The 17,660-nt window shown below is 37.9% G+C and overlaps 1 protein-coding gene across 1 annotated transcript; it reads left to right on the top strand.

Annotated features, from left to right (window-relative positions):
- The first annotated feature begins 2,868 nt into the window (after positions 1-2,868).
- On the top strand, positions 2,869-16,359 carry LOC120529537 (proproteinase E-like). Its single transcript, XM_039753413.1, has 8 exons — positions 2,869-3,153; positions 3,242-3,327; positions 6,638-6,735; positions 9,938-10,066; positions 12,466-12,602; positions 13,009-13,151; positions 13,234-13,386; positions 16,205-16,359. The coding sequence occupies exons 1-8, from the start codon at positions 3,114-3,116 to the stop codon at positions 16,220-16,222; spliced, it is 804 nt and encodes a 267-aa protein (XP_039609347.1). The 5' UTR covers positions 2,869-3,113; the 3' UTR covers positions 16,223-16,359.
- The last annotated feature ends 1,301 nt before the right edge of the window (positions 16,360-17,660 follow it).

Here is a 17,660-nt window from a genome sequence, read left to right as displayed (position 1 = left end):
TAATTATACTACACAGTAGCACTAAAAGAGTGAAATACGTAAGCCCTTCACCTATGGTTCTGCATGTGAGTTGATGGCTGCCGCTGAATTGTTCGGTTGTCGCTTTCAAGTGTACCGAAATGGCCAAATATTTTACACCTTTCGACAACCACCAATGCCTCTTAAACATCTTAGATTTACAGGTGACGATTTGAGTAGTGGACACTTTGATTTTTATGAATGGTTAAACTTTCAAAAGCTGGATGCGAAGTTATCGATGAAAACGATTGTATGCTTACAACGCTTGATGCCGAATGTCACTTCAACACAAGTCCTGCAAATACTGTTGTAATTGAAACAAACCATGAAACTCAAACCGATTATGACAGCAGCAATCCAAGCTGTTTGATTTGAAACAAGATTGCTTTTCACATGGCCAACTGTATGTTGCATGCTCAAGAGTAAGCTCAGCCCACAGCTTGGTCATATTACAACTGGAGGGCCGAACTGACAATGTGGTATACAAAGAGATCCTTAACAAGTAATTATTGGTATATTTTCCCTCAGTTTAAAAAGGTTTCATTTTCTTCTTAATAAAAATTTTAAGGGAGTACTTCGCCGCTGCGAAGCGCGGGTATTTTGCTAGTTGTACATATTTAATTATTCTATCCATCTGTCCTTCCAGTGTCGCGCCAGTCCCAGCAAGAATACAGCATGAGGCAGGAACAATCCCTGAACGGGGCGCCAGATCATTGCTAGTGCTGCACCTCCGTGTCCTCACTTGTTTAATTATTAGCAATACAGATTATTTAAATGATGTTAACATTTTATATGTATAATGTATTAAACATATTTTGCTACATTTCATCTTAAACACGATATCATCATCATTGTGCAATATTATAACTGTATCACAAGTTTACAGTGATGTAATTGTACTTATAAGTACAAACAGTTCTACTAGGAGCACTCGATGGACTGATTGAGCGCATTTATAGTTCTTGGGATGAAACTGTTTCTGAACCGCGAGGTCAGTACAGGAAAGGCTCTGAAGCATTAGTTGTATGAGAGCAGTTCAAATAGACAGCATGGCTGAGGCAGCGTGTGCTTAATGGTGTATACCGATAATTCTCTTTCCAATCAGCTCCTGTAGAGCTGTGATTCCACGCTCAGATATAGTGATATAAATACTCCAAGTGGTGCAATGAGAGTAATATGGAAAAAGATGATCCACTATGGCGACCCCTAATGGGAGCAGCTGAAAGAAGAAGAAGAAGAAGAAGAAGGTGCAGTGAGAGTAACAATGCTAAAGCAGCTATGGTATTTGGAATAGTTCGGCCATTCTGTGGACCTTTATATTGTTACAGGTTAATTACAATCAGATACCTTGAACTAATAAACAATATGCGGTTAATTTCAGTGTATATGATAAAGCCGCGTCAGGGATGTGGATCTAAAAAAGAAAAGGAAACCACACTGGACCAAAAGCACTGCTTTGACACCGGGTGCTGCCAGTTTGCAAAACCAAGCGGAGAGCTTGCATACGGCAGGGTTTGAGCTAGCGTGAAAATGTGTGTGGATTTACGGCAAGATTAGGTTTTATACATCGCGATGTGAGCGTGGAAACGGGAGTACGCAACATTTCTGTGCGTACGCACTGTTTATACTGTACATAAGGCCCCTGGTGATAAAATGTTACCATTTTTTCCGACGGACCACTAGTTATGCCTCTTCTGCCATTTTGGGATAAAAACAATGCAAACTGAAGTGAGTTGTCATTTATTTGACACATCATAACAAGGAATACTATATGTCAAACTGCTGTTGCAACAGCAAAAATGTTTTTTTATTACACCATGCCCTTAAACAATTAATCCCTGCCTCTGTTTGATTTATTGGTTGTTTCATTTTTCCAGAATAGAAATTGACAAAGCTAACCAGAATCTCTGAGGTTGCAGCATTAACCAATTCTGTACTATTCTGCCCTTAATTATCTATAAATTGTAGTTGTCTGGGTTAACACTCTTCTCCATTTATATGGATGATCATGTACTGTACCTACTGTAATAAATGAGAAAGTAATTCCTTAAGTTTTCCAGTCCTCTTTTATCAGCTCTTTATTTTCCAGTACCATTGCAACTGTACCATCTTTTTTTTTTTTTTTTGCAGACTAGAATGGAACTTGTCTCCCCCATTGCCATATCCCATGTGTGATAAGATCTTGCTGGGTGTGCCTACCTGGGAGAAGTCATGATGGTGTGAACTCTGTACATACAGTAACACTACCTGGTGCCCTGCATTTGTTATGGTTGAGTCCTTGTTAGGCTCTCCTTGGCCCTTTGACACTGCAGTCTGCTTGTTGCTAATCTGGCAAACCTTCAAAGCATTTTTGTTGTACATTTTATTAGAATTTGCAAAATAATCCAAATAAATTCATTTTATACAGTCAAGCAGCAATGCAGAAATAAATAAAGGGAAGTCTTCACTTTACCTTGATTCAGATACCATTATAATTTCATAATTTGATTCATCATGTCTCAGTAGCGTTCACCAGTTAATAATATTAGTGTAACGCTGATAGTATAATAATAATAATAAAAAAAAACTTCCTAGTATGGTACAAGCTCTGTGGCTTGATTTGATTAAATAAATGTGTTATCATTAGCACTTAAATAGTTTTCCTAGTCAAATATATTTTTAAATCAAACAGTAGATTATCCTTCATTCATTATGAAGCATTTCTTAAACTTATTTCACAATTCATTAACTAAAAAGCATATGCATGCAGTTCCAAAGAGTGGTCCTAAATTAGTTGAAATATTTTACTTTGCTGCATTTTACACTGATGTGGCAGCTTCATCTTCTTCAGCCCACATGCTCTGCCACAAGCTGCTTTGTTTAACAGGATCAGAAAATCCTTGGATGGATGGTAAAGCATCTGGAAACCTGCAATTACAGTCTCAAGCAATGTCAACAAGGAGCTGTGATATAAATGACCACATGCAAGGTTTTTGATAAGATAAAGTGTTAAAATCCAGAGACTCACCAGCTGCAAAAGCCGCTCAAGGACTAAGCTTGGCGTTTCCTGGATATAAAAGGAGGGATTTCTTCTCTACATCTACTGTAGCGGAACAATGATGAGACTGGGTCTAGTGCTTCTACTGGTAGCAGCTGGTGAGTGCTTTAAACTGAACCTTATTAAATATATTCAGTCCATGAAAAATGTTAACTGAATGTGATAATTATTTTTCTTCTATTTTAGCTCATGGCTGTGGAAATCCTACTTACAGTCCCAATGCCAGAGTAGTAAATGGAGAGGATGCCAAACCATACAGCTGGCCATGGCAGGTGCATTACTGAAAATCTTCTTAATTATAATTTGCATGAAAACACTGAAATGATAACAAATTACTTTCATTTTTAGTTTTTTGAAAGTAAAGTGGAAAGTGAAAGTGGAATTTTATTTTCATACAGAATTGGAAAATGACTGCACTCAACTGAAAATGGGATTTCATATTAACCTTACAATAACTTGTGCATCCAACCAGTATTCTGACCAAAGAAAAAAAAACTCCCACAGTCACAAAAAAGCTGTCACAATCCACATGCTTATCAAATACTCTGTAAAACACAAACATTCCAGAATATTTGTGCTTGTTTTGGATTGATGCAAAGCAGGCTATAACAGGTACAAAGTTAGTGGGTGATTATTGGTGTTCAAACCATCTTCAAATGATAATATATATATATATATATATATATATATATATATAACTGGGACACTTAGAACATTAGAACATAAGAAACCTGACAAACGAGAAGAAACTATTCAGTCCATCAAGCCTGTTGTTTGGCTAATAGCTAAGATGTCCCAATATCTTATCCAGATTCTTCTTAAAGGTTGTCAAAGTTTCTGCGTTAACTACATGTCTTGGTAGTTTGTTCTAAAATCCCACACCTCTTTGCATCAAGAAGTGCTTCTTTGCTTCAGTTTTACCTACACTATAATTTCCACTGATGTTCTTGAGTACGTGATTCACCCTTACTTACTTCTTTAAGAACTTAAGACATTTTAAAAACAAGAGGAACCTTTATGTCCATTAAGGTTTTTTAGACCGCTCATAATATTTCATGCAAATCCTTATATTATTTTGCTTGTGTCCGTCCGTGCTCAATATAAACAGCAGTTGCCACAGCTACTATATCCTTCCACAACAATAGCGAGGAATCCATGTTCCTGGGAGAGTTTCGGTCTTAGGCTTATCTTCAAGTCTTCAATTCTTCAATATGACCTCAACTGTGTTATTTGACTGTTTATTTGGTGCATACTTTGTTCAAAACAGCATTATGACACTTCAGTTTTACACCTCCTTTTTCGTTCACTTCAACATAAGCCACATACAGCCTAACTGCGACCAACAGAAATGGTCACACCAACACACAGAAACTGAAACATCTACTTCACACCAGACCAACCAGCACAGGCAAGATGCCCTAAAACAACAAAGACAACGTATGACATATCACAGAGCGACATTATCCGAAGATTAGAGGCAGCAAGTCTTGCACCTAGACAAGGAACAATAAACAAATTACACACACAACCTTTATAAAGAGCAGTGGCAAACTGATAGATAACAAGAAACATTACAAAGGAAAAACTATAGGGATTCATAACACTGACAGCTCAAAAGATATTCGCTTTATATTACAGCATAGGCAATTCTCCATTCATTTAGCATATTGTATGACTATCACAAAATCACAATGGCAAACGTTTAATAACGTCGGAGTTTATTTACCAGGCCCTATTTTTACCCATGGCCAGTAGTACACTAAATTCTCTAGAGTTACATCGAAACCCATGTTAATTGAACAGGTACTTTCGGTTACACACGGGAATATTTTCACTGACAAAAACGTTTATGCAACAAATTGCGTTTTCCAAAAATTATTATAGATGTCAGTATACTACATTACCTATTACCTGAACGCCACACTTCACACATACTGACTTACATGTGCCGTGCATTTCTCTTCTTATCCAATATGTTCTGTTAACCTGATCATGTTACACTTTATATTGTAAATATTCATGCTGTTGTAAGTGACTATAATAACATCACATACTAATCATGTGACTATACTAATATTGAGTCCTCTCACAAGTCACTACTTATTTAAATAATCTCCTTCCTTACTGTATGTGCTGTAATGTGTGACGTTCTCATTCCCCTCATAATCATTTCCTTAACGCTTTTATTCTTGAGAAATTTTGCTAGTGTTTTTATAGGTTTTTTGTGTCTCCATTTTAATTATATAACTTGGTAATTTGTTGCCAGGTGGCAAGACTCTTTTTGTGATGGTATTCTTCTTACATCTTCTATGTATTTCCATTTAATTTCCATCAGTGTTGTCAACTGTAGCATGTATTGTTTTATTGGAAGAAAAACTCTGTTGGATTTATCATGAGCTTTGAGAATTTTGAAGACCTGGATTAATTCTGTGGTAGCCTTCTGTGCTCAGAACGATGAAAGTTCAGTTGAATTGACCAGAGTACGTGTCTCTTGAATCCAAGAATCACACTCAATATTCTAGATTTGTTCTTACAAGATGCATTATAAAATGTATATGTTTAGATTTATATTCAGCACTTTATACAATATAATGTTACTTTTTTCCTTTTTAATTGCTTTCACACATTACCTAGAAGGTGAGAATCTTGAGTTGACATAAAGTGATACATTCCTGTAGGTCAGCGTAGCTCATGTTATATTTTTAATGAATGTTCTTTGGCCTATAAGAACCACATAGCTCATCCTATCAGACTCAAGCGCTGAAAGACTCCAAGGATGATCTCCTCCCAATGTAGAAGATTCTTTACTCTTTGTTTCCAGCTCATTATCCCGGTTGTAATCCATATTTCTAGAGCCTCCTGCTGCACTGTAGAACTATTTATCTGCTCATATTTAGAAAAGATATTTGTTTTTTCTTTGATGAATCATTCAAAATCAACAATCCAAATGGTTACCATGCAACATGTCAACAATCTGAGTATTTGCCATATTTTTTAAATGCTCCCATCTGTAAATCATGCTTTGTATGCCTGTGGATAGAGCTAGTTTTGAAATTTATACCAAGAACAAACTGAAACATTCCATGTACTATAATAGTGTTTTCTATAATATACAGTTACTACATGCTGTACTACTTTTTTTTGCAAAGATTGAAAGACTAAATATATATGACTAGATTCGTTAGCATTTCAATGTTTAAGAAAGAATTGGGAGCCATACTTTTTTTCTTTCCTTTCTGAGTTACTAATGTTCTGAGTATGTCTGCAATAGTTCATTTTGGGTTAGAATGACAGTAATATCCTTTTTTGTTGTGAATAACACTGAAAAAAAAACAAATCTTAAACTATTGGTAATACATATGCTGCAAGCTACTATTATTAACTCTTACGCTTATTATTATGACCATTTACATGAGAATTTATTTGTCTCTACTCCAGCATTTGAAAATCTGGCATACATATGTGACTGAACACAGTGAAAAGCTGCCATTATTCTTAAGTTTATTTCTTCATATAAGAAACAGGTAGATTATTTCTACAGTGTACCAGGCTTCAAAGACTAGGATTGTCTTTTTTCCGCAGATTTCCCTTCAGTATTTGAGCTCTGGCACCTACAGGCACACCTGTGGAGGCACTCTGATCGCTCCAAACTGGGTCATGACCGCAGGACACTGTATATCGTAAGTTTTCTTTTTATTTAAGCTCATTCAGAATGAATATGTCCCCATAAGTTTCACGAAGCCAGCAGGAATAAAGGTAGAATATATTGTGCTGTTATGACCATTTTCAAAATAATAGCTAAAGCAAAATGTTTAGAATAAATTACCTTTAATTACAAAATGACAAAATAAAACACATTGTTGAATTAAAACTCTGCTTGAATTTTCCCTGGATCCACAACAAAGGACAACAAATCACGGATTGCAATAAGAGTCTCTAAACAAAAGTTTAAAAATCATTATTTCAGGGAAAATTGTTAATTATTTACATAATGAAGCTCAATATTAAATATAGCCAACCCGCGGCGTACCATACACCGCATAATCAGGCCGGTTTTTTAATGATTTCTAAGCACAGGGAGAAAATTAACATTTGAAAAATCGGTAATGTAATAAATCAGCAAGAAAAGCAACATTGTAACAATGCACGGAACGAACCAACACACAATCGTCCGTGATTGAAAACTGGCGGACCACCATCGTTCATGTGCCCTCCTCCAACTCGTCACTTTAGTCGTTGTCGCCTTTCCACAGTCCAGATGCACCTGTGGCTCACATAGACTTTCCGTGTTCATCTAAGAAGACGCATGTTTGCTGTATGTAGCGTGTAAAACAGTTTGCTATGGTGCACGCGGTCGTGCATCGTAAACGAAAACTCGGTTTTTAAAGACTGCCTACTTCTTTATGTTTTAACCTCAGTTGTAAATGATTGTTTTAAGGATCCCATGGGATACCCCTCGCAAACCGTTTTACACGCTGCATATGGCGATTCACCTCTGGCGTGGCTCCTTCCTGCATGTGCCATAGGTGTCTTACTTGTCAGCGGCTTAGTGAATCCACGCCCCTTCCAGCGTGCTTTCCATGGGTGTCTTGCCTTTCCATGGGTATCTTCCATCAATCCATCCATTTACCAACCCACTGAATCCAAACACAGGGTCACGGGGGTCTGCTGGAGCCAATCCCAGCCAACACAGGGCACAAGGCAGGAACCAATCCTGGGCAGGATGCCAACCCACCACAGGACACACACAAACACCCACACACCAAGCCAATTTAGAAACGCCAATCCACCTAACCTGCATGTCTTTGGACCGTGGGAGGAAACCGGAGTGCCCGGAGGAAGCCCACGCAGACACAGGGAGAACATGCAAACTCCACGTAGGGAGGACCCGGGAAGCGAACCCGGGTGTCCTAACTGCGAGGCAGCAGCGCTACCACCGTGCCGCCATCCATGGGTGTCTTGCCTTAGTGAATTATATATATAGATTTTAACATTAAATAAAGCAAGGGCCATTTAATCTAGTATAATGTCAATCATTCATGCATGTCGTAACCCATATTTTCCATCACATGATTGATGGAAGATAAAGCCTACTGTAGTTCTAGCTTTGCACGCAAGGGAGGAGCCAACTTTGATGGAACGACACACTCAAATTATTCATATACACATCACAGTCATTTAAATGAGGCTGATTTGCTCCACCTACCAACATGATATCCACATCTTCATAATAACGGAGGGAACCAGAGGTAATCCATAGAGTCATGATTTGACTCTGCACGATTTAATTGTGTTCATATTTATTTTGCTTTTCATCATTTTAATAATGTTGATATTTCTGTTGTCAATTTCATATTGTTATTTCCACATCATTGTGCTTACCAATATGAATCATGGATGCTGCCATTTTGTAATTTTTTGGACAGCCACGGCCATACTGATGTCACTAACAGATGCGCTGTTGCTACCTCATAGTTACTGGGAGTGTGACACGTGACATCATTCCGCCAATGGTATTAAATATGGTGCCGTCCTTCAATGGATGTCCACATTTCTAATGATTGTAGCAAACCTTGCTGTGCATTTAGTTATTGAAAATCTTAAGAGGAAATTAGAACTTTACATCTTTCTCTCAATTCTGCTTTTGATATTAATATTGCATATTGGCATTGATTACTTGTTTTCAAAATCTTTTTGCTTATTTCAGCGTTTGTTTTTTCTCTAATCGCCATGCTTTATTTTCATGGCCTGCCTTTTTTGAATTGTGATAAAACCCCCAGACAGAGACCATGGAAGCAACAAAAGCAACTGAGCTATAGTGCCATTTAATATATATAATTATATTTTCAAAAAATAACAATGTTCACATTTGTTACAGATGTCTTTACTATTAAGCTAAAACAAGGTAGGACGTCAGAAATGTTGGCTAAATGGATTGTTTTCCTTAGCTGCTCTGTAGTAATAGTAACTACATTTCATGAATTTGCATTTTTTTTATATAATAAATGAGAAATATTTTTTTTATGTTTTTTTTTCATAATCATTAATGGTGCAAACAAGTAAAAACTAAAATTGTGTACTTGAAGTATTAATGACAGATGTGTCATCGTCAACAAAGGGATCTACTTAACTGAACAGTTTTACTATTTCGCCTGTTAATATAATTAATTTTTGATACAATAATGCAATCCATAAAGCTTATTTGCATGTGGGTTGCTCCCACGTTTCTTTAAAGTGAGAGCATCTCTGATTAAACGTGGTTGTGAATTTTCTGTCTTTTCCCAAGAACCAGAGAATGGAAATTCTGCTTAATGACTGAGTTTCATAAAGCACCCATATTGCCATTCTGACCGAATTATGGTTTTGTTTCTTGGTCAGCTCTGCTATTAATATTTAGATCAAGTTGGATTTTTAATAGTGTTGACATTTTATTCTCATGTCTTTTTTATTACTTTAAGATAACTTATACTGTATGTACAGTACTGTATGTGTTTTGTTTCTCACTTATAGATTAAATAGGCTAATCACCAAAACCAAAACCTCATTAGAAACTGAACACCAAACTAAACCTAATCAAATTACTAACAAAACGTAGACACCAGTCTGTGTGTTGTTATCTTTTATAATCGATGCCTGTTCACATGATTAGCAATGAACATCAATGAAAATAACGCAGGGAATGGTGACTTCTACCAAGGTAACACTCAACAAAATGGTGGCATGATCATGTCATAAAAATAATAATAAAAATGAACAATGATAAAAATGTGTCCAAAAATAAAATAAAACTAACAAAGCAGGTAAGAAACACTAATTTAATGTTTGGGTTCTACTTGTGAAATAAACAATAACATTAGATTTTGCTTGTGTTTTTGATTTTAGAGCATCCAGAACCTACCGTGTAGTTCTTGAAGAATATGACTTATCTGTAACCGAGAACAATGAGCAGATCATCAGTGTTGCTAAAATTGTTGTGCATCCTCTCTGGAACAGTAATTGTGTGGCTTGTGGGTAAGATATTTATAGAATCCTTTATCTATCATCTTCTAGTAAATTTCATGCGTGGTGTGCAATACTCATTTACATTATCTAGAGGGCTTTAACATTGTCATGGTCATTGTTAGGTCAACATGGTAAATATTTCCAGTCTCATTGCATTCTCCCATATTTTAATAATGGATGTCTTTGGAGTTATGCTGTTTCAATTATTATTTAAATATACAGAGATGGCTTGAAAAAGTATTCATTCCTTTTTTCACATACATGTTTGTAACAAGTGGGTTTTGACCAATTTGGCTGGCAATGTTTATTAATGTAAATCACTGTTTTTTACAGTGCAGCCCAAAAAATAAATAAAATTACAAAGCAGTGTGGCCTGCAGAGGGCGCTCCCACTGCCCAAACCCGACACAGACAGATGCAGCACACAAGTGCAACACACGTTTTTATTTTTTTTCTTTGACTCTTGGGAAATGCCTTCCCCTGTTTCCCACCTATATTGTGCAGTACAGTCACAAACACAGTCCAGCACAAAACACTTTTCTTTCTCTCTTTTTCTTCTCTCTCTTTTCTTCCACTCCTCCTGGCAAGCTTCGTCTTCTGTCACCTGACTCTGGCTACCGGAGTAGTGACTGCCGGCTCGTTTTATACAGCACCTGGTGCTTGATGTTCTTCTTCCGGCAGCACTTCCAATTCCAACTCAGCAATTGTCCAGGCGCCCCTTGGCAGTGGCCATGGACACCAGTAGGATTGAGCTTCCACGCTCTAAACCCATGGCCCTGCTGCCAGCCAAGGGGGCTGCCCTTTAGCATTCCAGGGGAGATTATGTCCTAAACAAACTCTCCCAGTTCTTCTAGTAGAGAGGCGTCCCGGCCGGGCAATGGCCCTGGCCATATGCCACGGCATTAAAACACACACTTTGAAAAACTGAAATCTGTAAGTGTTCATCTCCCCTTTCAGTACTTGGTTGAACCACCTCTATTACAGTCTATTAAATCTGCACAATGTGCTGGCAGATGATTTATCCTTTCCTCTGTGCAAAATTACCACTTAAGTCCATCAATTTTCTTAATTTTAAGCCACTCCACTGTTGCACTGACAGTGTGCTTTGAGTCTTTGTCATGTTGAAAACAAATTTCCTTTCAAGTGTAATCTTTCTGGTGGACAAGAGCAGGTTTTCTTCTGGGACCTATCTGTGTTTTGTAGCATTCATCTTTCCATCAGTTCTGAGTTGGTGTTTATTGTGATTCTTTCTGTGCTTTGTGATTTATTATTATTATTTTTTTTACTTTTTGTTCTTTTCTTGACCACACTTTGGATTTTGTATTGGTACTTTGCTTGCCGGGTGGCATATTGGTGCAATGGTAATGCTGCAGCCTCGCATTAAGGAGACCAGGGTTTGCGTCCCGAGTCCTCCTTACGTGGAGTTTTCATGTTCTCCCCGTTTCTGTATGGCTTTTCTCCAAAAGACATGCAGGTTAGATTTATAGGTGACGCTAAATTGGCCCAAGTCTGTGGCTGGTGTGTATTCAGGACCAAGTGGGTTAGAAAATGACTGACTTGAACTGCCTTTGCCTTTTCAGACAATTCCTTTTTGCCTTTTGTGCTCCACAGAGCTTCTTGTTATTACAGAACACTTTTGTGAAAAAAAAAATCTTTTTATTTATACAGATCCTGTGTTTTCCCGTGTTACTAGAGAAGTTTGACGGTTTTCCTCTAAGTGGGAATTTTTGGGATATTTTGGGACCATGTGCTTGTGAACTCTCAAAATTCATAACATTCATAAAAAAAACTCCAACCTCTCTGTTCTGATTGAAGCTCAATTCATATATAATTTTTGCTGTAGATATAAAGAACAAATCATAAACAAATTTAAAGCCTATCTAATCACCATATCTCAGTCTGCAATTCTGCAGCCTGTAAACTGGATACCTGTTTGTCACAATAATCGCTTCTGCCCACACTGGGACAGTTTACTGTTGCCAATAACCCATTGGACTAGCATAAGTGTGCTGAATAAAACTTTTATTGGCACTCCATGTGTAATGAACACCATACCAATTTCAAACGTGAGTGCAGCTAAATTTTTGCAAGATAACACACGGACATTCTCAGTATATTACTGTTGAATATAATTTGAGAAATCCGCTCGAATGGGACACGCGGACCTCAAAACCTTGGTGACTGACTATACCCACTTCTCAGCACCATGCTCAGTTTTACAGTTCAAATAAATCAACTTACTCACTTAACACATTTGATCATTTAGTGATAATGAGATCTCTTACTTATTCAAAGCCAACAGATTTTGCAAAGCACATCAGCAATCTGATTTCTTGACAAACGCTGACTCAAATAATCTTATAATATTAATACTTTACATTTTGAGTGACATTCATTTTTATTTTGCAGAAATGATATTGCTTTGATTAAGTTGTCAAGAAGTGCTACCCTTAATGACAAGGTCATGGTTGCCTGCCTTCCCGAAGAAGATGCCTCATTGCCAGACAACTATCCCTGCTACATCAGTGGCTGGGGCCGACTTTACAGTATGTGACCATTCTCATTATGTAGCACTATGAACCACTTGTTATTTTACACCTTGATTATATAAAATATTTTTTAACATGTAAAAATTAAATAATAATATTGACCAATTTTCCCCATTGGTAGTAAGGCTTTTATTAGTAGCCATTTGAAAATAATGAAACAAATGTAATTTATTTTTATAGCCCAGTAGTTTTAGTTTTGGTGGGTTACCCTTACTCTACGCTGAAATAACAATTATGTATTTTTTTCAATTACGCATATGTTTCTGACTTTTTAAAAAGAATATTGTCTTACATTAATGCTGTGTGTCATATTAATAAAGAATGGTTTAATTTGTAATACAGAAGTAAAAAAATGAATCTGTCTGAAATATCATCCCTTCTAATTTTAATATTATCCCAACAGCCAATGGGCCACTGCCAGCCAAACTGCAGCAGGCACTTTTGCCAGTGGTGAGCTATGAGAGATGTAGTCAAAGAGACTGGTGGAGTTCAAGTGTCAAGAAGACCATGGTCTGTGCTGGAGGAGACATCAAGTCAGGGTGCAATGTAAGCAATGCAACTTGCCATTCTAAGACTCTTCTTCATGCAGTACCGTACAACAAAAATATTCATTCCATTTGTCTTTCAGGGTGATTCTGGTGGACCTTTGATCTGTAAACACAGTGATGACCTTTGGTATGTCCATGGTGTGACCAGCTTTGTTTCATCACTTGGATGCAATACTGTGAAGAAACCAACAGTTTTCACACGTGTATCTTCCTTTATTCCTTGGATTGAAGATGTAAGTTAGAGCTAATAACAATATTGTATATATGTGTATAAAAATGAGCCAACGAATGAATGCAGGCAGATAAAAACCAATGAAAGACATACTAGCAAAGTTCATGGCAGCACTGAACCCCGGTGTAAACTCAAGGTTAACACATCTTGTAGCCTAGCTTTTATTATGTACTAGATGTCCCCCATGACTCTGCCTGCGTAGGAGTGAAACAGGACAGTAAGGAGGGCCCTGCCCGGCTTCCTACTCCTGACATCTTGCTTCCCCCTCCCCTCGGCCTGCAGCCTCTGTCTCGGATTAGCGCGAATATATCGCTCCTGCAAATGAACTATGATTCTTAGCATGATGAGAGAAGTTACAAAATCAACCGGAATGTTCAAGCAAATTATAGAAATTATCCCAATCTAAATCTGTTACGTAGTTCTCTCATTCGCTAGCTAAGCAGAGGTAAGCTACACCCCGAGGCTGGCGCGTAAGTGAGCAGGGCCCCTCGGTCCGCTGCTTGTCTCTCGGAATCACGCTAATAAATCGGTACCGCAGGTGAACTATGATACTTAGCGAGATGAGAGATGTTGCAAAATTAACTGGAATGTTCAAGCAAATTATACTGTAGAAATAAACCAGATCTAAATCCGTTAGGTAGTTCTCTCGTTTGCTAGCTAAGCTGAGCAAGCCCGGTTCTAGAGGCAAAGCCACCATCGTGCCATTTAATTTCAGCCGCCCCCTCACCCTAAAATACCTTTGCTCGTTTTCTAAACCAGTGTATTTAAAATGAAACATTTTCGCAATTTCCTTAATGTCAAAAAAAAAATGAAAGAAAATTTCTTCGTAGGTAGAAGAAAACTTGACTTACGCATTTAATGAATCGTTGACAAGTTTCATTAATTCATCAGTAAAATTCCGATTAACACTACAAAAACTGTTGATTGATGTGCTGTGTACTTGAGCTGCCACAATTCACGTGCTGTGACTTGCCCGGTTTTCTTTGAAGCAAGTTACCAACATTCGACGGGAAAAGACGAGCCCTGCGCCGAGCCTGTGTTTTGTTGAGGGCAGCCACGGCCACCTCTCTTTGTTCAGCTGCCTTCGTGCATGCACCCTTTCATGCAGATTCGTGCAAATAAATCAGTACTGCAAGTGAACTATGATACTTAGCGCGATGAGAGATGTCACAAAATTATTTGGAACGTTCAAGCAAATTATAGAAAAAAACAGATCTAAATACGTTAAGCAGTTCTCTCATGAAAAGCAGACAGACATACATACAGACAGATGTTGTATGTTATATATATAGAGCTGTACCCTCAAAGGCTGGAGACTGTTATAGAAAGAAATAGATTACAATGGATCGCCTCACACACCACAAAAGCAGAGACACCCAAGACATTATTTACAGATAATAACAACTTTAATGGACAGTGAAAATAGGAGTAAATAAATCTAAGACAACAAATGAATCTGACTTAATCTGGCATTTGTACCTAAATCTCTCTGATTAATTACCCTTTCAATGCTATGATTCTTTCATACAGTTGTTTTCCAACTGCTTCTCCTTCTGTCTCAAACTCGTCAACTGTTGCACTTAATAAAAAAGAGGCTGTGAGTATCCACTATTGACTTCAGCAGTGGAAGAGAGGTTAGCTACTCAATGTTAATCTTCAACTTGTGTGTGCAATCCATTTTCTTTAAAAATAATACTTCCAAAGGAACTCATTTAAAGCCCAAACATGCAGCAGATAACCTTAGAAAGGGTAACCTTCCTTACGTGCACTTTTATAGTGGCTTACCGTGTTGGTTTTCCACCATTTGTGTTCACTTGTACATTCTGAAACTTGTATAATCTAACTCAGAGTCAGCAGGTGGGTACATCAGGCAAAGTTCAGGACAACCTGCTGATGGGGTACCAGTCTAAAGGTGGGTCTGTTCATGCACACACTCACAGTCACAATCACAAGAGCAGTTTAGACTTGCCAGTTAACCTGACCTGCACATCAGGAAGACTGAAAGTAGCTGGAGAAAAACCCACACAGACGTGGTGGGCACTGGTGTCAAACCAAGGATGCCAGATCTTTGAGTCAGCAGTGATAGTCACTGAGCGTCCATACTGTAGGTGTCTGTGTTTAACTAACTGTTCTCTAACTTGTATTCCTTATAGCCATGCTTACTCTGTTTCTCAAATATCTAAGTAGTAGGGTCTTGTATCGCCTTGGCCATTATGGAGGTTCTCCTCTCATGCTAAATGAATCTTAAGATGGAGAGGTCTGTTATTTTTTACAATGGGGATGACCCACTTAAAGGTTCTCCAATGCTGTCTCTGCCCTAGTGTCTATATAAACACAGGGAACTCCAGTACTGAAGACGGGGTCTCAGTTGCCTCAAAAGCTTGCATATTGTAATCTGTTCAGTTAACTAATAAAAGGTGTCATTTTGCTTGGCTTCACCTTGCATCCAAATATCTAAGAAAATCCTGTTCCACCACTGAGCTTAAATAGCTTGTGAAATGTTCTGAAGTATTTCAGTTTCTGTCCAGCTAACATATAAGCAGAGGCGGCCTGGTTATGGGGCTGGTTATGTCAAACACTGTTACCGGTATGTGTGGACTGTATAAACTTGTGCGCGAATTTAATAAAAATAATGTTAACATACACCGGAACTTCTCATTACAGTATTCAGCTACATTTTTGCAAGATAACATGCAGACTTTCTCAAAATATAACTGGAGAATATAATTTGAGAAATCCGCTCGAACGGGACATGCGGACCTCAAAACCTTGGCGACTGCGTTTTTTTTTTAACAATTTGTTTCCTTTTTTTTCCTTAGACAATGGCAAGGAACTGAAGACCGGAAGCTCAGGTGCAGAAATAAAAATAAAGTGATGCAGAAAATGTGAAAGTGTTCTCACTTGAAAATAAGACACATGACAAATGCTAAAATAAATCAACATCATTAAAATTAAATAATTTGCTTCCAAATATGCTTAACGACAGGGTTCCTTTTCTATCAGTTCACTTCTTTATTATTTTCATTACTCTGAGTTATTTTTGTAGCGTATGATATAATAATTTCCATCGAACATAGAATTGCTGATCATTCTGAATTTTTAAATAAAACAGAAAAATGTAAATCATTCTTATATACAGTATATACTGTATAGTATACTAACTGATCTACCTATTGTACAAACAAGACAAAACAGAGATCATACAGAGGCAAACCCCAAATATCTGAGGAAAAAAGACAATAAACGATGTAACAAAAGTAAACGTCCTTCCAGACGCAAGTCAAAAATCAGACTTTCAGGGTGGTGGTGGTGGAACCCCTTAAGAGGAAGCCAGGTGTTCTGTCAACAAAATGACAGCTAAACCTTTGAGCTAAAACCATGAGACAGTAATTGTGGTTGAGAGAACAAGAGTGCCAAAACTGAAAGTACATGTGAGAAAAGAGCACAACGTTTCAGGTATTGGGTATCCGTGAATTGGATGAGGAGTTGCACTTATATCCTTTTATTCTGTAGTGTTGATTACGCGTGAGTCTTGACCTCAGAGGCCACCCCTCTATCAATGTTGGAAATGGACTGAACAATAAACACCAGTGGCCTTTGAGGACTCAAAATCATCAATCGACTGTAGCTACGGACCTCCAAAGCTCCAATCCATTGAGGCGGTTGTTGCTTTATATTATACTGTATGTCAGGGATAACACCTGGTTACACTATGGTTAAGATTAGGGTTGTGGGGGTTATCAGACTAAGACCAAGTAAACCAAGTGACAAAAACCTGCAATCCAATTGGCTGTCTGTCACAGTGTGGGTTGGCCACACGCTTCTGGATCCTTCTCTGAGCCTCTTGAACCCACCACCGCTGATAACGTATCCGGAGGGATGAGCTAGACGAATGGGGACACACATGCAGCAGCAAGGGGTAGGTGCATAAGTGCATTAGTGCTTTTGTTAAAACAGTCAAATCAAGTGTCCAAATGTGCAGTGCAAAAAGTTCCATAATAAGCAAATACTCCATAAAACCAAGAGCATTCATGGAGTTTAAAAATCAAATAAATAATCTGAGGTTAAAATCTCACAGATAGGAATCTGTTCTTTAAAATCAAGCCCTGGTGCTTCCCCTTTAAAATGGACATCTAGAGAGCCCATGATCTCCTTACTGCACAGCAGTGGTGCTACCGCTGCACCACCTAAGAGCCTTTTGATATGCTGGTAAAATAGTCACGCGACTTATACCGAAGTATGTAATATCAAAAGAAATATGTCCCACTTAAGACA

The sequence above is a fragment of the Polypterus senegalus genome, chromosome 5 (assembly GCF_016835505.1).
Source record: "Polypterus senegalus isolate Bchr_013 chromosome 5, ASM1683550v1, whole genome shotgun sequence".
Classification (NCBI taxonomy): Eukaryota; Metazoa; Chordata; class Cladistia; order Polypteriformes; family Polypteridae; genus Polypterus; species Polypterus senegalus.
The sequence above is the reverse complement of the archived record's forward strand: the minus strand, read 5'-3'. Positions and strand labels throughout refer to the sequence as shown.

Coding starts and splice junctions, on each gene's coding strand:
- LOC120529537 (XM_039753413.1), top strand. CDS start 3,114: ATGATGAGACTGGGTCTAGTGCTTCTACTGGTAGCAGCTG. Junction 3,154..3,241: donor GCTTCTACTGGTAGCAGCTG/GTGAGTGCTTTA, acceptor CTTCTATTTTAG/CTCATGGCTGTGGAAATCCT. Junction 12,603..13,008: donor TGGCTGGGGCCGACTTTACA/GTATGTGACCAT, acceptor TTATCCCAACAG/CCAATGGGCCACTGCCAGCC.